This window comes from Salvelinus alpinus, chromosome 5 (genome assembly GCF_045679555.1).
Source record: "Salvelinus alpinus chromosome 5, SLU_Salpinus.1, whole genome shotgun sequence".
NCBI classification, from domain to species: domain Eukaryota; kingdom Metazoa; phylum Chordata; class Actinopteri; order Salmoniformes; family Salmonidae; genus Salvelinus; species Salvelinus alpinus.
The window spans coordinates 84,321,445-84,347,278 of NC_092090.1; the positions used below are offsets into that span (position 1 = coordinate 84,321,445).

The 25,834-nt window shown below is 44.5% G+C and overlaps 1 protein-coding gene across 6 annotated transcripts in view; it reads right to left on the reverse strand.

Annotated features, from left to right (window-relative positions):
- The window catches only part of trpm6 (transient receptor potential cation channel, subfamily M, member 6), a 59,216-nt gene that overhangs the window by 11,373 nt on the left and 22,009 nt on the right, over window positions 1-25,834 (reverse strand). For 5 of the 6 annotated variants that reach the window (XM_071403836.1, XM_071403838.1, XM_071403835.1 and 2 more), the window contains exons 20-28: window positions 15,764-16,015; window positions 15,319-15,493; window positions 15,061-15,175; window positions 14,716-14,912; window positions 14,308-14,440; window positions 13,300-14,213; window positions 4,897-4,997; window positions 4,581-4,683; window positions 4,436-4,482 (exon numbers count right to left, since the gene is read on the reverse strand). In XM_071403836.1, coding sequence (XP_071259937.1) covers window positions 4,436-4,482; window positions 4,581-4,683; window positions 4,897-4,997; window positions 13,300-14,213; window positions 14,308-14,440; window positions 14,716-14,912; window positions 15,061-15,175; window positions 15,319-15,493; window positions 15,764-16,015 — 2,037 coding nt within the window. Of the gene's footprint in view, window positions 1-4,435; window positions 4,483-4,580; window positions 4,684-4,896; window positions 4,998-13,299; window positions 14,214-14,307; window positions 14,441-14,711; window positions 14,913-15,060; window positions 15,176-15,318; window positions 15,494-15,763; window positions 16,016-25,834 lie in introns of those variants that run through there. The other variant, XR_011675206.1, reaches the window with a different exon arrangement.

Below are 25,834 nucleotides of genomic sequence, written 5' to 3' on the forward strand. Positions count from 1 at the left end.
AATATGTAACAAATCCTCCACTTCCACAACCCATTCTTCAATACCCCATATTTGAAACACCAAAAACCTGTTTCCAAGGAATGGGAGTATCAAACTGCTCTTCCCAGAAAGAGTGGGATTTGTGTAGGATGGCATCCAATTTGTTGTTTTCCAACTGAAAATGGTATGTCTTCAATGATTTGAACTCTAGTTAACCATCTTTGAGAACAGGATCGGTGTCCCGTCCGCCGGACGGTTGAGCTAACGGAAGCTAATGTGATTAGCATGAGGTTGTAAGAAACAAACAAAAAAAATCCCAGGACAAAGACATATCTGATATGGGCAGAAAGCTTAAATTCTTGTTAATCTAACTGTACTGTCCAATTTACAGTAGCTATTAGAGTGAAAAAATACCATGTTATTGTTTGAGGAGAGTGCACAATTATGAACTTCAAAATGTATGAATAAACCAATTAGGCACATTTTGGCAATCTTGATACAACATTTTGAATAGATATGCAAGAGTTCACTGGATCAATCTAAAACTTTGCACATACAGTGCCACCTAGTGGCCAAAGTCTAAAGTGTGCCTGGGCTAGAATAATTAATTATGCTGTTTCTCTTGCATTTCAAAGATGATGGCACAAAAACAAAAACAATAAAAACGGTTGGTTTTTCCTTTGTACTATCAGTTACCAGATCTAAAGTGTTACATTCTCCTTTCACATTTCCATAAACTTCAAAGTGTTTCCTTTCTAATGGTATCAAGAATATGCATATCCTTGCTTCAATGCCTGAGCTCCAGGCAGTTAGATTTGGGTATGTCATTTTAGGTGAAAATTGAAAAAAGGGGCAGATCCTTAAGAGGTTTTAATATGAGGTCTGCAAACAAACAGTTTCTCTTTTCTTTCACTTAACTTTTTCTTCAATTCTGTAGGAATTGCTGCCAGTAACTGATTGTTATTATGATTTTAATATATTTGTATATTTGAATTCAACCATATGATTCGGCTAGGTAAATCATTTGATATGATGGCAAAAATGTACAAAATACTATGGTTTTAAGATGAGATTCACCCAATAGAATGTTCCATTGTTGTTTGATGTATTCATTTTCAAAGACCATGTGACCATTTCAACTTGTCTCAACATTCCTTTATCAGCCTGCAAACATTTTATTGCATAGACTCCCATACAACAAAACATGATACCAAATCCAAAAAGGTAGTTGAATTCAGAAGTTTACATACACCTTAGCCAAATACATTTAAACTCAGTTTTTCACAATTCCTGACATTTAATCCGAGTATAAATTCCCTGTCAAATAAATTAAGATCACCACGTTATTTTAAGAATGTGAAATGTCAGAATGAAGTTTACATACATTCAATTAGTATTTGGTAGCATTGCCTTTAAATTGTTTAACTTGAGTCAAAGGTTTTGGGTAGCCTTCCACAAGCTTCCCACAATAAGTTGGGTGCATTGTGGCCCATTCCTCCTGACAGAGCTGGTGTAACTGAGTCAGGTTTGTAGGCCTCCTTACTCGCACAAGCTTTTTCAGTTCTACCCACAAATTTTCTATAGGATTGAGGTCAGGGATGTGTGATGGCCACTCCAATACCTTGACTTTGTTGTCCTTAAACCATTTTGAAAGAACTTTGGAAGTATGCTTGGGGTCATTGTCCATTTGGAAGACCCATTTGTGACCAAGCTTTAACTTCTCTTGGGTAGGGGGCAGCATTCGGAATTCTGGATGAAAAGCATGCCCAAATTAAACTGCCAGCTACTCATCCCCAGAAGATAAGATATGCATATTATTAGTAGATTTGGATAGAAAACACTGAAGTTTCTAAAACTGTTTGAATCATGTCTGTGAGTATAACAGAACTTATTTAGCAGGCGAAACCCCGAGGACAAACCATTCAGATTTTTTGTTGTTGTTGAGGTTACTCTCTTTTCAAAGAGTTTTCATTGGGAAACCAGATTTCTAAGGGACCTTCTTGCAGTTCCTACCGCTTCCACTGGATGTCAACAGTCTTTAGAAATTGGTTGAGGTTATTCCTTTGTGTAATGAAGAAGTACGGCCATCTTGAAGGAGGGTCACTCGAAGTGTCCTGTTTGTTAGAAGCGCATGACCAGAAAGCTAGCAGCTGGTTTTAATCCTGTATTGAACACAGATCATCCCGTCTTCAATTTGATCGATTATTTACATAAAAAAATACCGAAAGTTGTATTACAGAAATAGTTTCAAATTTTTTGGCAAAGTTTTCAGGTAACCTTTGAGATATTTTGTAGTCACGTCTCACAATTTGGAACCGGTGTTTTTCTGGATCAAAAGCGCCAAATAAATGGACATTTTGGATATATATCGATGGAATTAATCGAACAAAAGGACCATTTGTGATGTTTATGGGACATATTGGAGTGCCAACAACAGAAGCTCGTCAAAGGTAAGGCATGAATTATATTTTTATTTCGGCGTTTTGTTGCGCCTGCAGGGTTGAAATATGCTTCTCTCTCTTTGTTTACAATGGTGCTAACTCAGATAATAGCATTGTTTGCTTTCGCCGAAAAGCCTATTTGAATTCTGACATGTTGGCTGGATTCACAACCAGTGTAGCTTTAATTTGGTATCTTTCATGTGTGATTTAATGAAAGTTTGATTTTTATAGTAATTTTTATAGTAATTAATTTCAATTTGGTGCTCTGCATTTTCTCTGGCTTTTTGCCAAGTGAGACAGTAGCGTCCCGCCTAAACTCCAATTTTTGGATATAAATATGAACTTTACCGAACAAAACATACATGTATTGTGTAACATGAAGTCCTATGAGTGTCATCTGATGAAGATCATCAAAGGTTAGTGATTCATTTTATCTCTATTTCTGCTTTTTGTTACTCCTCTCTTTGGCTGGAAAAATGGCTGTCTTTTTCTGTGACTTGGCTCTAACCTAACATAATCGTTTTGTGTGCTTTTGTAGTAAAACCTTTTTGAAATCGGACACTTGGCTGGATTTACAACAAGTGTCATTTTAAAATGTCGCAAAATACTTGTATGTTTGAGGAATTTAAATTATGGGATTTCTGTTGTTTTGAATTTGGCGCCCTGCAGTTTCACTGGCTGTTGACGAGGTGGGACGCTACCGTCCCACATACCCTAGTGAGGTTAACTTCCTGTATGATGTCTTGAGAAGTTGCTTCAATATATCCACATCCTTTACCTCCCTCATGATGCCATCTATTTTGTGAAGTGCACCAGTCCCTCCTGCAGCAAAGCACCCCCACAAGATGATGCTGCCACCCCCGTGCTTCACGGTTGGGATGGTGTTCTCAGCTTGCAAGCCTCCCCCTTTTTCCTCCAAACATAACGATGGTCATTATGGCCAAACAGTTCTATTTTTGTTTCATTAGACCAGAGGACATTTCTCCAAAAAGTATGATATTTGTCCCCATGTGCAGTTGCAAACCGTAGTCTGGCTTTTTTATGGCAGTTTTGGAGCAGTGGCTTCTTCCTTACTGAGCAGCCTTTCAGGTTATGTCAATATAGGACTCGTTTTACTGTTGATATAGATAGTTTTGTACCTGTTTCCTCCAGCATCTTCGGACCAAAGTACGTTCATCTCTAGGAGACAGAACGCGTCTCCTTCCTGAACGGTATGACGGCTGCGTGGTCCCATGGTGTTTATACTTGCGCACTATTGTTTGTACAGATGAACATGGTACCTTCAGGCGTTTGGAAATTGCTCCCAAAGATGAACCAGACTTGTGGAGGTCTAAAAAAGGCTTGGCAGATTTATTTTTGATTTTCCCATGATGTCAAGAAAAGAGGCACTAAGTTTGAAGGTAGGCCTTGAAGTACATCCACAGGTACACCTCCAATTGACTCAAATTATGTCAATTAGCCTATCAGAAGCTTCTAAAGCCGTGACATAATTTTCTGGAATTTTCCAAGCTTTTAAAGGCACAGTCAACTTAGTGTATGTAAACTTCTGACACACTGGAATTGTGATACAGTGAATTATAAGTTAAATAATCTGTTTGTAAACAATTGTTGGAAAAATTACTTGTGTCATGCACAAAGTAGATGTCCTAACCGACTTGCCAAAACTATAGCTTGTTAACAAGAAATTTGTGGAGTGGTTGAAAAACGAGTTTTAACCTAAGTGTATGTAAACTTCTGACTTCAACTGTACAAAGCTACTCTTTTGGAGTGGGTATCATATCAATGTGTTCATAGGAATGGGGAGACAAAGATAAGACTATTAAACCTCTGCCACCCCAGAGTGGACACATTTTTTCGCTGGCCCACGGACTATTTCTAGAGAGATCTCTATATACAGTATAAATCTCCACACATCTTTATATATGGTTCTGGTACCTTTTCCTCTATTTTTACTTAACATCTTTATATTGACAAAACATAACTACTTATACATACAACACAAGATAAAATCTTACCTGATGTGAAAAAGCTACTTTCTGCAACGAATCCATGGGTTCAGAATCTGAAACAATATTGACACGAGAAGGTGAGATGGTGAACAGAATTGATCAATGGCAAAGATAGGAGGTCTGCCCTCTTTCTGTCTCTATGCGTACATACTGAGTGGGTTGGGGCTGGCAGAGGCAGACCAGCACACAGGCTCCCCTCCCCTGCGCCTCCTCTTTCTGCACACGTCAGAGAGGTATGAGTCCACCTCTTTCCCCTGAGAGCAGTGTGGTCAATGAAGGGTAATCTCAAATCAATCGATATACACAGACTATACACAGCTTTACGTGTACTGTTGTAAATAGCTACAGCTCTGTTAGACTGTGGCACCATGCAGGACCTAGTAGTAAATGGCAGATACCGTTTGAACAGTGTTCAGACGTCTGTCTGTCTAGTGTCGGTCTATCTGTTTTTCTAGTGTCTATCTTACAGCGTCTGAAGAACTCTCCTCCAGGATCTTGACTGTCTTCCTGCCCTGACACCTCTCTCTGCTCCCTGAGGTCACTGCCAGATCAAACCAGTTGGACGACTCTGCAAAACACAACCAGGACAGGTAGAATCACTTGAGATACATTGGGAAACTGATTAGTGTCATGGAATGTTTTACCTTATTGGTATTTGTACTCGTACATGGATATATGATATATAATACAAATGTGAGGACACAAAAATATAACTGAGCCTTGTATGTATGTTGTTGCTAATGCTAACCAAGCATAAGAGCAATGTTCCCTCTAAACTGCGCCCCCGGGATTGACGTGCAGAATAAATCTCAGCCCACGCATAGAAGCACAAGATTGACTTCATTCAACTTTTTAGAGTTTTCCCCCTTACTTTACACTATCAACGTTTTCCCACTCCAGTGACGGGGTTGGCTACGGGAGAAGGTGTGGCCCCACAGCAGGGAGGGTGGGATGCTGCGGTAGGCCTTGGGGGTGTGGCAGGGAATAATGTCAACGTCGCCTCCTTTTCCCCTTTATTAACGCTACTAACGTTTCCCTTTACTGTGGGAATTGTGATCGAATCAAAGCAATATTAGCCACTTTCAATGCAACATAACTTAATATGCAAGGCTTAGTATGCAAAACGAACTATGCAAGAGATTTTGTCATAGGTAAAACGCATCAGAGTAAGATTCTATTGTATTGACAAGCATGACTCAGCACGACTCAAACCATACTCTACACTCCACACAGTGCGGCATAACTAATCAGAGCTGTAGTAGGCCTATATGCAAATATATGCAACTTGCCCATTGCCATACATGGATTTATGCAATTCACGTTGAACTGGACTGTATTTACAGCATGAGCGGTCGTGAATAGATGCAGTTGTTTTGAGATCAAAGCGAGAGCTGCATGTAGCCCATTTGTTCATATCCTTTGCTCATTAGTGAGTTATTAGTCCTGTTATAGATCAATTGTAGCCAGCAATAGGGGAGTGATTGCTTCCTACAAGAGCACAAAACATGTACAGTTCGAGACATCTTTGAAAAGCGAGTCAAGGAGTTTTTTTGTCTTAAAGGAGCAGTGTTATATTTTGAGACAGGCTTGAATAAGCTAAGTAGCTAATAGGCAGAGGGTAGCATAATTTGTCTGATTCTCGGTAATAATGGTATGGGAATAATAATTAATATACATATATACAGTTGAAGTCGGAAGTTTACATACACTTAGGTTGGAGTCATTAAAACTCGTTTTTCAACCAATCCACAAATTTCTTGTTAACAAACTATAGTTTTGGCAAGTCGGTTAGGACATCTACTTTGTGCATGACACAAGTCATTTTGCCAACAATTGTTTTCAGATATGTTATTTCACTGATACAATTCACTGTATCACAATTCCAGTGGATCAGAAGTTTACATACACTAAGTTGACTGTGCCTTTAAACAGCTTGGAAAATTCCAGAAAATGGTTTCATGGCTTCTAATAGGCTAATTGACATAATTTGAGTCAATTGGCGGTGTACCTGTGGCAGTATTTCAAGGCCTACCTTCAAATTCAGTGCCTATTTTCTTGACATCATGGGAAAATCAAAAGAAATCAGCCAAGACCTCAGAAGGAAAAATGCAAGTATAAACACCATGGGACCACGCAGCCGTCATACCACTCAGGAAGGAGATGCGTTCTGTCTCCTAGAGATGAACGTACTTTGGTGCGAAAAGTGCAAATCAATCCCAGAACAACAGCAAAAGGACCTTGTGAAGATGCTGGAGGAAACAGGTACAAAAGTATCTATATCCACAGTAAAACGAGTCCTATATCTGTCAGGACCCGGTGCGAGAAACAGTCACTAATAATTGGCAGAACCCAGAAGATGAGGCAGACACAGCAGTACTAGAGATGGTGGTTTAATAAAAAATAGATATCTTCCAAAATACAAAAGAAAATCCACAAAGTGGTAAAAACAGCAAGGAAAAAACAAACCTCAAAAGACCAATCCAAAAATACACGAGAACAAAACCAGAGAACCTCTGGAAAATCCAACAAGAGAAAAATGTTCACAAAGGCTGGGGCTGGGTGCTAACATACAAACACTGAGCAAGGAACTAAGGAACACACAGGGTTTAAATACTAACAAGGGAATGACTTACAGGTGCAAACAATAATCAGGGCAAGAAAAACAAAAGGTACAAAAAAGGTGCAAGGGGGACATCTAGTGAACAAAACCAAACAGTCCTGGCCAAAACCTGACAGAATCCCCCCCCTAGGAACGGCTCCTGACGTTCCTACCAGCCTTCTCAGGGTGGAGGACCCTGAACTGACGAATGAGGTCAGGGTCCAGTATGTCCTTGGCAGGAACCCAGGAGCGCTCCTCGGGACCGTAGCCTTCCCAGTCCACCAGATACTGCCAGGACCGCTGCACCCGGCGGGAATCCAGTATCCGGTGGACGGTATAAGCCGACTGGCCTCCGATGACACGGGGCGGAGGGGGAGGTCTGCCTGCCGGGATAAGGGGAGAAAAAACAACAGGTTTTAATAAAGAAATGTGAAATGTGGGATTGATTTTAAGGGATCTGGGTAAGTGCAGGCGAAAAGTAACGGGATTGACTCTCCTGGCAATCTTAAAGGGACCGATGAATCTCTGGGACAGCTTGCGAGACTCCACCCTTAGCGGTAAGTCTTTTGTTGAGAGCCATACTCTCTGGCCGGGGTACAGGGTAGGACCGGGACGGCGACGTCTGTTGGCTTGTCGCTGGTACTGCTGTGAGGAACGCAGAAGATTAAGACGGGCCTTCTTCCACGTAAGCCGACAGCGTCTGATGAACCTCGAGGCTGAAGGCACTCTGACTTCTGCCTCCTGGTCCGGGAACAATAGCGGAGCATAGCCAAACTGACACTCATGCGGAGACATACCAGTGGAGGAGGAGCACAAGGTGTTGTGCGCGTACTCGGCCCAAACAATGAAGGATGACCATGTGGACGGGTTGTTGGAAACCATACATCTGAGGGTGGTTTCCAGCTCCTGATTCATCCTCTCAGTTTGGCCGTTGGACTCCGGATGGTACCCTGAAGATAAACTGGCCGTGGCCCCTATGAGTTGGCAGAAGGCCTTCCAAAACCTTGAGGCGAACTGGGGACCTCTGTCGGAAACCATATCTTGCGGGATACCAAAGACTCGGAACACATGGTTAATCACCAACTCAGCTGTTTCCTTGGCAGAAGGTAACTTAGTCAAGGGAACGAACCTGGCCGCCTTAGAAAACCTGTCGATGATGACTAGGATAGTGGTATTACCATGGGACGGAGGAAGGCCAGTAATAAAGTCCAATGAGATATGGGACCAGGGTCGGTGGGGAATAGATAGAGGGTGAAGGAGTCCTTGAGGGCGGAGGTGAGAAGATTTGCCCTGGCAGCACACGGAACAGGCCTTGACGAAAGTGGCAACGTCTTCTTTTATGGTGGGCCACCAGAACTTACGCTGGATGAACTCCAAGGTGCGACCTACGCCCGGGTGACAGGTGAGGCGAGAGGAGTGCCCCCACAGAAGGACTTGGGACCTTGCTGCCTTGGGAACAAACAACCGATTAGCAGGACCTCCTCCAGGGCCCGGTTCGATGGCTTGGGCTTGTTTCACGGTATCCTCCACTTGCCATGAGATCGGAGCCACGATCTTAGCGGCCGGAAGGACAGTCATGTCAGTATCTTCTCGAATGGCAGGAGAGTAGATTCGTGACAAGGCGTCCGGTTTGAGATTCTTCGACCCGGGTCTATAGGTGAGAATAAACTGGAATCGGCTGAAGAAAAGAGACCATCGAGCTTGTCTGGAGTTCAACCGCTTCGCCTGCTGGATATACTCCAGATTTTTGTGGTCCGTAAGCACTTGAAACGGTTGAGAAGCCCCCTCGAGCCAGTGTCTCCATTCCTTCAATGCCATCTTAACCGCTAGGAGCTCACGATCCCCCACATCGTAATTCCTCTCGGCCGGGGTAAGCCGGTGAGAGAAGAAGGCGCAAGGATGAAGCCTCTTGTCTTCACCCCTCTGAGACAGGACAGCTCCAACACCAACCTCTGATGCGTCTACCTCCACCACAAAAGGTTCATCCGCCGTCGGTAGTGTCAGGATGGGAGCAGAGAGGATGCGCTGCTTGAGTCCTTGGAAGGCCGTCTCAGCTTCTCTTCCCCACAGAAACCTTGTGTTGCCACCCTTGGTTAACGCTGAGAGAGGGGCTGCCACCGAGCTGAAGTTCTTGATGAACTTGCGGTAGAAGTTAGTGAAGCCCAGGAAACGCTGAACTTCCTTAACGGACTTGGGGGTGGGCCAATCTGCTACCGCCCCTACCTTCTTGGGATCCATCTGGACTCGACCGGGTTCCACTACAAATCCCAGGAATTGTACTCGAGAGGAATGGAATTCACACTTTTCAGGCTTAACGTACAAATGGCTGTCTAGAAGGCGTTTGAGCACTTGTCTGACATGCTTAGTGTGTTCTTGAAGGGAGCTCGAAAAGATGAGGATGTCATCCAAGTAAACAAACACGAAAATGTTAAGCATATCCCTAAGCACATCGTTTATGAGCGCTTGGAACACAGCCGGGGCGTTGGTCAGGCCGAAGGGCATCACCAAGTATTCGTAGTGACCAGTAGGCGTGTTGAAAGCGGTCTTCCACTCGTCACCGGGTTTGATCCGCACAAGATGGTATGCGTTCCGCAGGTCAAGCTTAGTGAAGACCACTGCTTCCTGGAGCAGCTCAAAGGCTGTGGCCATAAGGGGTAGCGGGTAGCGGTTACGGACGGTTATGGCATTAAGTCCCCGGTAGTCGATGCAAGGACGTAATCCCCCGTCTTTTTTGGCCACAAAGAAAAACCCTGCTCCCGCCGGCGAGGTGGATGGACGCATGAGGCCTGCTGCCAGAGAGTCCTTGATGTAGGTATCCATAGCAGCTCGTTCGGGAGGAGATAGGGAAAAGATCCGACCCCTGGGGGGGCAGGTGCCCGGAAACAGGTCGATGGGGCAATCGTAAGGTCTATGGGGTGGTAGTTTGGTGGCCCTCTGTTTGCTAAATACCGGTTTGAGGTCATGGTAACACTCGGGAACTCGGGACAGGTCGATGGATTCTAGAGACTCGGGAGGGGAACTCGGGGAACTTGGGAAGATACAAGTGGCTTGGCACGTAGGACCCCACTGCTTGATAGTGCCCACAGACCAGTCGATGTGAGGGTTATGGCTGTGAAGCCAGGGGTATCCAAGGACGAGAGGGAACTCGGAACACGAGGTCAGATGAAAGTTCATCACTTCCTGGTGTTGGGAAACTGAAAGTCGCAAGGGGGTAGTGACACGAGTGACAAGTCCAGATCCCAAAGGGCTTCCATCCAACGTAGTAACCCTTATGGGGTCACTTAGAGGTTCAGAGGGAACGCCATTTTCCTTCGCCCAGACACCATCCATGAAGTTACCTGCGGCTCCAGAGTCTACCAAGGCTTGAAGGGGAAGCTCGTGGTTGTCCCAGGAAAGGGTAACTGGAATGAGCAGGCGGGAGTTGGATGGATGGGAGGAGGTTATGTTTCCCGTTACAGTCCTCCCAGGCCTGCACGGGAGAGTGCGTCTTCCCTGGAGCCCGGGACACGTGGAGAGGAAATGGCCCGGTTTGCCGCAATATAGACAGCATCGCTCCCTCATCCGGCGGTCTCTCTCAGCCTGGGAGATGCGTCCAACCTGCATGGGTTCCGGTGGAGTCAGCGAGGATAAAGGTGGAGACTCGGAGCTGGGACCGATAGGAGCTAGGGTGAGAGATCTACGGTTGAGCTCTCTCTCTCTCAGACGCTGGTCTATGCGTGAAGCCAACTTGATCAGGGACTCGAGGTTGTCTGGTGGTTCCCGAGTGGCCAGTTCATCTTGGATGGTGTCGGAAAGACCCTTCAAAAAGCACACTGTGAGCGCCTCGTCGTTCCAGCCACTCGCTGCTGCCACCGTGTGGAACTGGATGGCATAGTCCGTCACGCTGCGCCGACCTTGGCGGAGAGTCAGGAGCTGTTTGGCTGAGTCAGGACCGCTGGTAGGACCTTGAAACACTCGCTTGAATTCTTCAGCAAAGGTAGAGTAGCTGGCACAGCAGGGACTTTGGGCATCCCACACAGCAGTAGCCCAGGCTAGGGCTTTTTCCGACAGCAGGGTGATGATGTATGCTATCTTGGACCGGTCGGTGGGAAACGACGAGGGTTGCAGCTCGAAGGAGAGAGAACATTGGGTGAAAAACCCCTTACAAACACTCGGATCACCTGAGAACCGTTGGGGAGGCGGCAGACGAGGTTCAGCCAGGGGGTTAACTGCCACGGGCACTTGAATCTGATGAACTGGAGCAGAAGCGGTTGCAGGAGAAAGTTGATCAGAAATCTGCTTTATGGAAGTCATCATCTCCGACAGAAGTTGAGAATGTCCAGCCAGTAAGGCCTCTTGCTGAACCAGAGCAGCTTCGTGACGTTGGACAGTCCCCTCGTGGTGGGACAGCATGGGGAAAAAGTCCTGGGTACTGGCTGCCTCTGGGTTCATAACATTGGCTCAGTGTTTCTGTCAGGACCCGGTGCGAGAAACAGTCACTAATAATTGGCAGAACCCAGAAGATGAGGCAGACACAGCAGTACTAGAGATGGTGGTTTAATAAAAAATAGATATCTTCCAAAATACAAAAGAAAATCCACAAAGTGGTAAAAACAGCAAGGAAAAAACAAACCTCAAAAGACCAATCCAAAAATACACGAGAACAAAACCAGAGAACCTCTGGAAAATCCAACAAGAGAAAAATGTTCACAAAGGCTGGGGCTGGGTGCTAACATACAAACACTGAGCAAGGAACTAAGGAACACACAGGGTTTAAATACTAACAAGGGAATGACTTACAGGTGCAAACAATAATCAGGGCAAGAAAAACAAAAGGTACAAAAAAGGTGCAAGGGGGACATCTAGTGAACAAAACCAAACAGTCCTGGCCAAAACCTGACAATATCAACATAACCTGAAAGGCCGCTGAGCAAGGAAGAAGCCACTGCTCCAAAACTGCCATAAAAAAGCCAGACTACGGTTTGCAACTGCACATGGGGACAAAGATTGTACTTTTTGGAGAAATGTCCTCTGGTCTGATGAAAAAAAAAATAGAACTGTTTGGCCATAATGACCATCGTTATGTTTGGTGGAAAAAGAGGGAGGCTTGCAAGCCGAAGAACACCATCCCAACTGTGAAGCACGGGGGTGGCAGCATCATGTTGTGGGGGTGCTTTGCTGCAGGAGGGACTGGTGCACTTCACAAAATAGAAGGCATCATGAGGGAGGAAAATTATGTGGATATATTGAAGCAACATCTCAAGACATCAGTCAGGAAGTTAAAGCTTGGTCGCAAATGGGTCTTCCAAATGGACAATGACCCCAAGCATACTTCTAAAGTTGTGGCAAAATGGCTTAAGGACAACAAAGTCAAGGTATTGGAGAGCCCATCACAAATCCCTGACATCAATCCAATAGAAAGTTTGTGGGCAGAACTGAAAAAGCGTGTGTGAGCAAGGAGGCCTACAAACCTGACTCAGTTACACCAGCTCTGTCAGGAGGAATAGGCCAAAATTCACCCAACTTATTGTGGGAAGCTTGTGGAAGGCTACCCGAAACGTTTGACCCAAGTGAAACAATTTCAAGGCAATGCAACCAAATACTAATTGAGTGTATGTAAACTTCTGACCCACTGGGAATGTGATGAAAGAAATAAAAGCTGAAATCAATCATTCTCTCTACTATCATTCTGACATTTCACATTCTTAAAATAAAGTGGTGATCCTAACTGACCTAAGACAGGACATTTTTACCAGGATTAAATGTCAGGAAATGTGAAAAACTGAGTTTAAATATTTTAGGCTAAGGTGTATGTAAACTTCCTACTTCAACTGTATATATATATTTTTTTGTAAAGTGGTTTCTTGCATCGAACAACACAACATTTTCAGTCACCTCCTTGTCTGAAGGACAAGTGGATAAACAGGTTAATGTCAAGCCCTGCATGTTTTTTTCAAATGTCTAATGGAATGTAGGCCTACACTGAGCACACATTTGCTGCAACTGTTGGCTGAATGATATAACAGCTATTTCCATGTTTAAATGTTATGGGATGCATTTTCTCTATTGTTTTTGATGGTAGGCCACTCTGGTAGGCTTACATTATGATCAAATAGTCACTGTAGCCTACTTGACCACTGTCTGAAACTGTAACTTAAAGCGGGTAGAGCGTCAGTGTTCACAGTAAACGCACGCTGGAAGTTGCACAACATTTTCAGTGCTCAGCAGACATGAAATTTGCTCAGGGCCATAACATTTTTAGAGAACATGGCATAAGACGGTGGTAGAGTACCTCTGCTTTTACTGCAGCCAAGGGGTATGTCAGCTGTGAATCTTCCCCCCTCCGACAGGCAATCGAGGGCGGGGAAGGAGGCTCGTAGCTGGCTCAGGGGGACACCAGAGAGAGCCATGTTCTCCATGCTAGAGGAGAGAGAGCGGCTGTGACTGTAGGGCCGGTCCCTGGACAGACCCGCCCACCGGTGAGGACGCTTCCTGCCCCACTGGCCCCGTCTGGAGTGAACTGCCCCAGGGTCGTCGTCCTTACAGAAGGCGGGGTTCACCAAACCCCTGGCCCCACAGCCTCTCTCATCCTGGGTGTCCGACAACAGGAAGGCATGACTAGAGGCCCTGGACCCATTCACATCAAAGGACTTCCCAAACTCCTCTCCTTCCTCTTCCATGGACATCTCAGGGTCACAGCAGACCCTGGGTTTGCCGTGGGGGGGTTCCAGAGAACTGTCTATAGCCCAGGCCGAAGGGTACGGAGGAGAGCCACAGCGGGAAGGCACACACGACTCACCAGCCCCCTGCCCTCCATGGTCGCCGGCCCCCCAGGCCCCCGTGTGCCACTCTAGTGACGGGCGTTGGCTGCGGGAGGAGGTGTGGCCCCACAGCAGGGAGGGTGGGGTGCTGCGGTAGGCCCTAGGGGTGTGGCAGGGCATGATGTCAACACTGCCACCACCTCCGTGGGGGAGGGTCCAGCTGTGGGGGACATGGTGACGGGAGGGGGTGATTGGCCGGCAGTGGCCTAGGCGGGCCTCCTCCTGCTGCAGGCTATCGGAGGCCGATAGGAGGGTGAGGGTGTCCACGGCTAGGGCGGACAGGTCCTGCAGCTGACCCAGCTGGCTGTCCAGCACCTGCAGGGTATCCTGGATGAAGTGGACCCTGTCCGACACCTCGCCCATAACCACACCCATCTCCTCAGCCCTGTCAGGTAAAGGACATAGACAGATATTCAGGTGAATCACAAAGAAAAAGTCTCAATAGCTATTGAGACACTCTTTCTAAGTCCCAGTCTCACCTTTCTGCAGTGGCTCGTACCCTGTTGATCTGGCTGCAGAGAACATCTTGGTTTTTCTCATGGAAATACGACACCAAACACCTCTCCTCAAACTCATGCAGCCTCTTCAGCTCCTCTTGGCCCAGGTAAAGCTCTGACAGAGGGAGAAAGAGATTACATTTTTCCAACACACAATCTACTGTAGTATTTGTCTACCACATGGAAATGCTGTGAATCAATACTGTCATAGAAACACAGTGTAGTAGGCTAAGGCTCAATCAGACTTTTAATGGTGTTTCATCAAGAAATAAACGCATCCACGCCCGCGCACACACACACACACACACACACACACACACACACACACACACACACACACACACACACACACACACACACACACACACACACACACACACACTCACTCACTAAGCCCACAGGAGTCCCTCTCCTGCTCGGACGAGCCTCTGTGTTTCCGGTAAATGGCAGTCACACACAGGGTCATGTGACTCAGGATGATGAGGGGCGGGGGCAGCCACGGCTTCTCCTGATAGGTCATGATGTAACGGTAGCGGTTGTACTTCCACAGCTTATTGGATATGGACTTCATGTCAAAGTAGACATTGCTGTCAAAAAGGATCCATAAGAAACAGTACAGCATTCAGAGAAGCTGCAAAACCCCATTTGTACATAAAGCATAAAACATAAAGACACAATCAGGCAGAGACACACAGAGTCAAAATACAATTCATATTTTTGATAGAGAGTCCCTACTTGAAGAAGGCAATGAGGATGTTGACCATGATGATGTACTGGAAGAAGAGATAGACGGCCTGGAGGAAGGGGGTGAGGAAGGCACCGGGGACACACGGCGTGTCACCTGCACAGGCTGCCACAAACACACGAGATGTCTCAAATAACACCCTATTCCCATAGACTGTTGCCCATGCAGGAGTCTACCTACACAGCTCTGGTGTTGCAAGCAGCGCCAACCAATTGAGCCACTACTGTGACTGGTCACTGGTTACTCACTGTCTATTTCGCCTGCGTACACTTCTCCAAACATCATCCAGTACGGCTGGTTGACTACATCTCTGAGCAGGCTCCATGACAGAGCTTCGTCTGGAGACAAGATGGCCTTCCTGGACACGCCGAAACTCAGCAGCACAATCGCCATCATCACCACAATGTAGAACATGTTACTAGTCTGAGCAGATGGGTAGAGAACACAGAAAAAAATACAAATATGACTCCATTTTGTTTGTATAAATTAAGATATGTGCTGTATGGTCAGTCAGTGTTCTATCCCAGCACTAGGGGGCACACAATTGTGCACATTTTTGTTCCAACACAGCACTAACAAACCTGTATCAACTTATCAAAATGTGCATCACTTTTGACCAGGGCCCATAGCATGCCATATCATACTCACTCTAGGTGTTAGCCCAAGGAAGGAAAGGCACATGGCTTTACTCACCATCTTGGTGATCATGGTGAGGTAGGCCCCGGCATGCTGGTTGACGGCCAGCAGGTCCAGCACCCGAACATACCAGAAGATGATGTCCAGGCAGTAGGTGATCCGGCCGGCAGTCCGGTAGGACCCGCTGTCCCAGCGTAGCCCCAGCCCCACCAGGAAGAGGACGATGGCCAGGAAGTCAGTCACATTCCAGTACTCTCCAAACCACACCTTCAGCTTTTGACTGGGTTTCCTCGGCACCGACATGAACACCTAATAAGTAGTCACAACCCACACCTCACTATTATTTAAATTAGTTAACAATTTTAAATATACATATACAGCCAGTATACATACATTTAGTTTAATTCAGTGCTATTGGTGAAGAAAGCACTGTTGTTAGTGTTTGTTAGTAGCCTAGTACTGTATTAACAGATTGCTGGCTAATTTGCACAACAAATTATGTCGATCTCCATGTAGTATAGCTGTATGCCGTGTCAGAGACAGCTATGATGATCAAAGTATTTGAGTAAAATTTGGCTACTATGGACATTTTTATGAGTTGCCTACAGGGTGTCTCCCATGGCAACCTCTAGCATCATGTAATGTCATAAAACATACTGTATAAATCATAGAATTAGGCATTAGAACACTAATTAATTAAGTAATTGTATATGATCTCTATGGTATGAATAATGACTGGCAGTGTGATTGGTTATTATTGTGAATCTCACACGCTTGACGGTAAGTTGAAGTATAATATTACTTTATGGTAAGATGGTGAGATAATGACCACTGAGTTATTCAGTGAACGTACAGTATATTTATACCCTGTACCACCCCCAATAGAAAGTGAAATAGCGTTTGAAAGCTATAGTCCTTGTCTATTTGGAAATCTCGATCCCAGCACCCCTCCATAAAGGCCATAAATCATGCGCTATGGTGATTTTCATCGAATATGCATTGTAGGTCAAACATTTAGTATGCATGGAAAGGGTACAAATGATGGTCATTGGGGCGGCAGGTAGCCTAGTGGTTAGAGCGCTGGGCCAGTAACCAAAAGGTTGCTAGATCGAATCCCCAAGCTGACAAGGTACAAATCTGTCGTTCTGCCCCCGAACAAGGCAGTTAACCCACTGTTCCTAAGCCATCATTGTAAATAAGAAATTATTCTTAACTGACTTAAATAGTTAAAAAGGTTCAAATAAAAAAATATATAATTGGAAAGCAATGAAATTCCTTCTCCATCCACATGACCTTATATGCATCCTCCACATGTGCCATTTATCTAGCTCAATAGGAAAATAACTTTGAAGTTTCCTCACTTCTCTGGGTCTTATTTTTGAAAGCCCTGATTGCTAAGGTCATTTTATGATGTCAGCCTTGAAAATCCGTTTCGCCATAACAACTCACTACCAAAACCAGACACAACTGGTTTCTAGCGGCAAAGAGAAATTGTGATCTCCTACTTCTATCTAGTGGATGTTGTATTCAAACTGTGAGTCACAAGTAATTCTCAAGTCACAAGGTCCAAGTTTCAAGTTGAGTCCCAAGTAGAACAGATCAAGTCTCGAGTCAAGTTCAAGTCCTGCATTCTAAGGGACAGATCAACATTTACTGGTCTGGGGTGTGTGTGGGGGGGGGTGGTCCAACTCAGGTGTCAGAAAAGAAAATGCACCTACCTCCCCAACTTTAAAAATACTTTCACATGACCCTCCCATTGCACTGTAAAATAAATTGAACACCATCCCTCTCATAGAATTAACTCAAAATAATGTTTAAGACCACAAATAACAATAACTGTTGTGACCGTGTGTTTACAAACGTGGATATCAACCTTGCCACTTCTTTTGTGGCACAGTCGATGCCACGCAGGGCTACAGGCCAGAAGGTTGAGGGTTAACTGACCACCACAGACGAGCTCACTCTCCATGCCTGTTATATTACTTCATGATCAGAGGTGGTTGCAGACATTGATCAGCTAGGGGAATCCGATTTCAACATTTTGATTCCATATTTATAATTTTATAAAATATATGCAACACATTTTTGACCAACAGGTTTCTGTGCCAATGCAACACACAACCAATAAAAATAATATAGACGTTGTGCACTTCATTATCATTATACCTTAGGCCTACCCAGTATCGAAGGTTTGGTCTCTGAATGTCATTAAACTTTTTTATGTTTTGCAACAGATGTCTCTTTCCATTCATCGAATTGCTTCTGCACAGTTTGGACTGATTGATTTTATTTGTCAGCAATAAAAATACATACAGTTAAGGTCGGAAGTTTAGCCAAATACATTTAAAGTCAGTTTTTCACAATTCCTGACATTTAATCCGAGTAAAAAATCCCTGTCTTAGGTCAGTTAGGATCACCACGTTATTTTAAGAAAGTGAGATGTCAGAATAATAGTAGAGAGAATGATTGATTTCAGCTTTTATTTCTTTCATCACATTCCCAGTGGGTCAGAAGTTTACATACATTCAATTAGTATTTGGTAGCATTGCCTTTAAATTGTTTAACTTTGGTCAAACGTTTCGGGAAGCCTTCCACAAGCTTCCCACAATAAGTTGGGTGAATTTTGGCCCATTCCTCCTGACAGAGCTGGTGTAACTGAGTCAGGTTTGTAGGCCTCCTTGTTCGCACATGCTTTTTCAGTTCTGCCCACAAATTTTCGACAGGATTGAGGTCAGGGCTTTGTGATGGCCACTCCAATACCTTGACTTTGTTGTCCTTAGGCCATTTTGCCACAACTTTGGAAGTATGCTTGGGGTCATTGTCCATTTGGAAGACCCATTTGTGAGCAAGCTTTAACTTCCTGACTGATGCCTTGAGATGTTGCTTCAATATATCCACATAATATTCTTACCTCATGATGCCATCTATTTTGTTAAGTGCACCAGTCCCTCCTGCAGCAAAGCACCCCCACAACATGATGCTGCACCCCCGTGCTTCACGGTTGGGATGGTGTTCTTCAGCTTGCAAGCGTCCCCCTTTTTCCTCCAAACAAAATTATGGTCATTATGGCCAAACAGTTCTATTTTTGTTTCATCAGACCAGAGGACATTTCTCCAAAAAGTATGATCTTTGTCCCCATGTGCAGTTGCAAACCGTAGTCTGGCTTTTTTATGGCGGTTTTGGAGCAGTGCCTTCTTCCTTGCTGAGCGGCCTTTCAGGTTATGTCGTTAAAGGACTCGTTTTACTGTGGATATAGATACTTTTGTACCTGTACCTTGACAAGGTCCTTTGCTGTTGCTCTGGGATTGATTTGCACTTTTCGCACCAAAGTACGTTCATCTCTAGGAGACAGAACGCGTCTCCTTCCTGAGCGGTATGACGGCTGCGTGGTCCCATGGTGTTTATACTTGCGTACTATTGTTTGTACAGATGGACGTGGTACCTTCAGGCATTTGGAAATTGCTCCCAAGGATGAACCAGACCTGTGGAGGTTTACAAATTTTTTTCTGAGGTCTTGGCTGATTTCTTTTGATTTTCCCATGATGTCAAGCAAAGAGGCACTGAGTTTGAAGGTAGGCCTTGAAACACATCCACAGGTACAGCTCCATTTGACTCAATTGATGTCAATTAGCCAATCAGAAGCTTCTAAAGCCATGACATCATATTCTGAAATGAATTTAATGTATATAAACTTCTGACCCACTGGAATTGTGATACAGTGAATTATAAGTGAAATAATCTGTCTGTAAACAATTGTGGCAAAGTGACTTGTGTCATACACAAAGTAGATGTCCTAACTGACTTGCCAAAACTATAGCTTGTTAAAACTTCTTATGGCTGCAATTCCGGTAACGGGATGATATGACAACAGCCAGTGAAAGTGCAGGGCGCCAAATTCAAAACAATAGAAATCTCATAATTTAAATTCCTCAGACATATATGTGTCTTATACCATTTTAAAGGTAATCTTGTTGTTAATCCCACCAAAGTGTCCGATTTCAAATATGCTTTTCAGCGAAAGCACCACAAACGATTATGTTAGGTCACCACCAAGCCACAGAATAAGCACAGCCATTTTTGCAGCCAAAGATAGCAGTCACAAAAAGCACAAATAGAGATAAAATTAATCACTAACCTTTGATGATCTCCATCAGATGACATGCATAGGACTTCATGTTACACAATACATGTATGTTTTGTTTGATAAAGTTAATATTTATTTACATTGGCGTGTTACGTTCACTAGTTCCAAAAACATCCAGTGATAGTACATAACCACATCTATTCAACAGAAATACTCATCATAAATGAAGATGATAATACAAATTATACACATGGAATTATAGATATACCTCTCCTTAATGCAACCGCTGTGTCAGATTTCAAAAAACCTTTACGGAAAAAGAAAACCATGCAATAATCTGAGACGGAGCTCAGAACTATAGTCAAATTAGCCGCCATGTTGGAGTCAACAGAAACCAGAAATTACATGATAAATATTCCCTTACCTTTGATGATCTTCATCAGAATGCACTCCCAGGAATCCCAGGTCCACAATAAATGCTTGATTTGTTCGATAATGTCCGTTATTTATGTCCAATTAGCTACTTTGGTTAGCGCGTTTGGTAAACAATTCCAAAGTCACAAAGCGCGTTCACTAAAACGTGACGAAATGTCCAAAAGTTCCGTAACAGTCAGTAGAAACATGTCAAACGATGTATTTAATCAATCTTTAGAATGTTGATAACATAAATCTTGAATAACGTTCCAACCGGAGAATTACATTGACTTCAGATGAGCGATGGAACGGAGCTCCCTCTTATGCGCGTGCATGGTCAAAGAATGGTCACCTCATGGCAGTGGTCACTAATTCTCCTCTCATCCGGCCCCCCTTCACAGTAGAGTCATCAGACAAAGTTCTACAGACTGTTGACATCTAGTGGAAGCCGTAGGAAGTGAAAACTCATCCATATCTCGCTGGGATTTCAATGGGAGCTTGGTTGAAAATCTACCAACCTCAGAATTTCCACTTCCCGTTTGGATTTTTTCTCAGGTTTTTGCCTGCCATATGAGTTCTGTTATATTCACAGACATAATTCAAAACAGTTTTAAAAACTTCAGAGTGTTTTCTATCCAATACTAATAATAATATGCATATATTAGCAACTATGACTGAGGAGCAGGCCGTTTACTCTGGGCACCTCTGTGCACCTTTCATCCAAGCTACTCAATACTGCCCCTGCAGCCATAAGAAGTTAATTAACTTCTTGACGCTAGGGGTCCGATTTTTTTTTTTTTTTTTTTTTTTAAATAACGTTCCCAAGGTAAACGGACTATTTCTCAGGTCCAGATCGTAGAATATGCATATAATTTACAGATTAGGATAGAAAACACTCCAAAGTTTCCAAAACTGTCAAAATATTGTCTGTGAGTATAACAAAACTGATTCTGCAGGCGAAAACCTGAGAAAAAATAAGTAGGCAGGTGTCCCCTGAATATTTCCTACGAGCGAGAGGGGAGCTCTCCATTTTCCTTTTCTCTCTTATTGAATAGGTTACGGTCTAAATATTTACGGTTGAAATATTATCGATTATGTTTGTTAAAAACAACCTGAGGATTGATTATAAAAAACATTTGACATGTTTCTACGACCATTACGGATACTTTTTGGAATGTTCGTCGAACGGAACGAGGCTGTAGTTTTCTGAACATAACGCGCAACCCAAATGGCGTTTTTTTCTTATAAAAGTAATATTTATCGAACAAAAAGAACATTTGTTGTGTAACTGGGAGTCTCGTGAGTGCAAACATCCGAAGATTATCAAAGGTAAGCGATTCATTTTATTGCTTTTCTGACTTTCGTGACCAAGCTAACCAAGCTAATATAAGGCTAGCTGTTGTAGCATTGATTGATACACTCACAAAAGCTTGGATTTCTTTCTCTGTAAAGCATATTTTCAAAATCTGACACGATAGGTGGATTAACAACAAACTAAGCTGTGTTTTGGTATATTTCACTTGTGATTGCATGATTATAAATATTTTTTGTAATATTTTTGAATTTGGCGCCCTGCAATTCAGCGGTTGTTTAGGGAAATGATCCCGTAATCGGGATCTGTGCGCAGAAAAGTTAAAACAAGAAATTTGTGGAGTGGTTGAAAAACGAGTTTTAATGACTCCAACCTAAGTGTATGGAAACTTCCGACTTCAACTGTATATATAAATATACAGTTGAATAGGCCTAAGCTTCTCTTCCTTTATATAGACATATAGATATATATATATAAATAAAAGCGTATGGAAACTTCTGACTTCAACTGTATGTATATACACACATATATATATATACACACATATATATACACATATATATACAGACATATACACATATATATATATACATATATACACACATATATACATATACATATATACATATATATTTACATATACATATACACATATATTTACATATACATATATACATATATATACACACATATATACACATATATATATACATACACAAACATACATATATATACATATATATATATATATGTAACGGATGTGAAATGGCTAGCTAGTTAGCGGGTACGCGCTAATAGCGTTTCAATCGGTTACGTCACTTGCTCTGAGACTTGAAGTAGGGTTTCCCCTTGCTCTGCAAGGGCCGCGGCTTTTGTGGAGCGATGGGTAACGATGCTTCGTGGGTGACTGTTGTTGATGTGTGCAGAAGGTCCCTGGTTCGCGCCCGAGGTCGGGGCAAGGGGACGTACTATAAAGTTATACTGTTACATTGATGCTGTTGACCCGGATCACTGGTTGCTGCGGAAAAGGAGGAGGTCGAAAGGGGGGTGAGTGTAACGGATGTGAAATGGCTAGCTAGTTAGCGGGTACGCGCTAATAGCGTTTCAATCAGTTACGTCACTTGCTCTGAGACTTGAAGTAGGGTTTCCCCTTGCTCTGCAAGGGCCGCGGCTTTTGTGGAGCGATGGGTAACGATGCTTCGTGGGTGACTGTTGTTGATGTGTGCAGAGGGTCCCTGGTTCGCGCCCGAGGTCGGGGCGAGGGGACGGTTTAAAGTTATACTGTTACATATACACACACATATATATACACATATATATATACACATATGTATATATACATACATATACACATATATATATATACACATATACATAGTAGTATAGGTAGTATTACATTTCATTTCATTTCATTACAGTACAACGGTTTGATTTGTTTGATCTTAGCTAGCTACATAGCCGTCTTTGTATCAAAGATAATTGTGTAGTTTAGAGTAATTATCGAGGTTCGCTAGCCAGCTAGCTAGCTATTTTCGTCCTAACGTAACGTAGTCAACACTGCTAGATAGCCAGCTAGCCAGCTAGCCACCGAATAGCAGCATTGTAGAAACTATTACATTACAACGGAACAACGGAACGACTTGATTAGTGTAGTGTTAGCTAGCTACATAGTTGTCTTTGCTGTCTTTGTATCTAAGATAATTGTGTAGTTTAGAGTAATTATCGAGGTTAGCTAGCCAGCTTTTTTCGTCCGCCGCGCTGCCGTTCTCCTACCTAGTCAACACTGCTAGCTAGCCAACTTCTACCGAATAGCAGCACTGTAGAAACTATTACATTACAACGGAACGACTTGATTAGCGTAGTGTTAGCTAGCTACATAGTTGTCTTTGCTGTCTTTGTATCCAAGATAATTGTGTAGTTTAGAGTAATTATCGAGGTTACCTAGCCAGCTACACTTTCAAACAAAGTCAACAACGCAGCCACTGCTAGCTAGCCTACTTCACCAGCCAGCAGTAATATATATTTTTAGTCAATAAGATTTTTTGCAACGTAAGCTTAACTTTCTGAACATTCGAGACGTGTAGTCCACTTGTCATTCCAATCTCCTTTGCATTAGCGTAGCCTCTTCTGTAGCCTGTCAACTATGTGTCTGTCTATCCCTCTTCTCTCCTCTCTGCACAGACCATACAAACGCTTCACACCGCGTGGCCGCTGCCACTCTAACCTGGTGGTCCCAGCGCGCACGACCCACGTGGAGTTCCAGGTCTCCGGCAGCCTCTGGAACTGCCGATCTGCGGCCAACAAGGCAGAGTTCATCTCAGCCTATGCTTCCCTCCAGTCCCTCGACTTCTTGGCACTGACGGAAACATGGATTACCACTGATAACAATGCTACTCCTACTGCTCTCTCCTCGTCTGCCCACGTGTTCTCGCACACCCCGAGAGCTTCTGGTCAGCGGGGTGGTGGCACTGGGATCCTCATCTCTCCCAAGTGGACATTCTCTCTTTCTCCCCTGACCCATCTGTCTATCGCCTCCTTTGAATTCCATGCTGTCACAGTTACCAGCCCTTTCAAGCTTAACATCCTTATCATTTATCGCCCTCCAGGTTCCCTTGGAGAGTTCATCAATGAGCTTGACGCCCTGATAAGTTCCTTTCCTGAGGATGGCTCACCTCTCACAGTTCTGGGTGACTTTAACCTCCCCACGTCTACCTTTGACTCATTCCTCTCTGCCTCCTTCTTTCCACTCCTCTCCTCTTTTGACCTCACCCTCTCACCTTCCCCCCCTACTCACAAGGCAGGCAATACGCTTGACCTCATCTTTACTAGATGCTGTTCTTCCACTAATCTCATTGCAACTCCCCTCCAAGTCTCCGACCACTACCTTGTATCCTTTTCCCTCTCGCTCTCATCCAACACTTCCCACACTGCCCCTACTCGGATGGTATCGCGCCGTCCCAACCTTCGCTCTCTCTCCCCCGCTACTCTCTCCTCTTCCATCCTATCATCTCTTCCCTCTGCTCAAACTTTCTCCAACCTATCTCCTGATTCTGCCTCCTCAACCCTCCTCTCCTCCCTTTCTGCATCCTTTGACTCTCTATGTCCCCTATCCTCCAGGCCGGCTCGGTCCTCCCCTCCTGCTCCGTGGCTCGACGACTCATTGCGAGCTCACAGAACAGGGCTCCGGGCAGCCGAGCGGAAATGGAGGAAAACTCGCCTCCCTGCGGACCTGGCATCCTTTCACTCCCTCCTCTCTACATTCTCCTCTTCTGTCTCTGCTGCTAAAGCCACTTTCTACCACTCTAAATTCCAAGCATCTGCCTCTAACCCTAGGAAGCTCTTTGCCACCTTCTCCTCCCTCCTGAATCCTCCTCCCCCTCCTCCCCCCTCCTCCCTCTCTGCGGATGACTTCGTCAACCATTTTGAAAAGAAGGTCGACGACATCCGATCCTCGTTTGCTAAGTCAAACGACACCGCTGGTTCTGCTCACACTGCCCTACCCTGTGCTTTGACCTCTTTCTCCCCTCTCTCTCCAGATGAAATCTCGCGTCTTGTGACGGCCGGCCGCCCAACAACCTGCCCGCTTGACCCTATCCCCTCCTCTCTTCTCCAGACCATTTCTGGAGACCTTCTCCCTCACCTCACCTCGCTCATCAACTCATCCTTGACCGCTGGCTACGTCCCTTCCGTCTTCAAGAGAGCGAGAGTTGCACCCCTTCTGAAAAAACCTACACTCGATCCCTCCGATGTCAACAACTACAGACCAGTATCCCTTCTTTCTTTTCTCTCCAAAACTCTTGAACGTGCCGTCCTTGGCCAGCTCTCCTGCTATCTCTCTCAGAATGACCTTCTTGATCCAAATCAGTCAGGTTTCAAGACTAGTCATTCAACTGAGACTGCTCTTCTCTGTGTCACGGAGGCGCTCCGCACTGCTAAAGCTAACTCTCTCTCCTCTGCTCTCATCCTTCTAGACCTATCGGCTGCCTTTGATACTATGAACCATCAGATCCTCCTCTCCACCCTCTCCGAGTTGGGCATCTCCGGCGCGGCCCACGCTTGGATTGCGTCCTACCTGACAGGTCGCTCCTACCAGGTGGCGTGGCGAGAATCTGTCTCTGCACCACGTGCTCTCAACACTGGTGTCCCCCAGGGCTCTGTTCTAGGCCCTCTCCTATTCTCGCTATACACCAAGTCACTTAGCTCTGTCATATCCTCACATGGTCTCTCCTATCATTGCTATGCAGACGACACACAATTAATCTTCTCCTTTCCCCCTTCTGATAACCAGGTGGCGAATCGCATCTCTGCATGTCTGGCA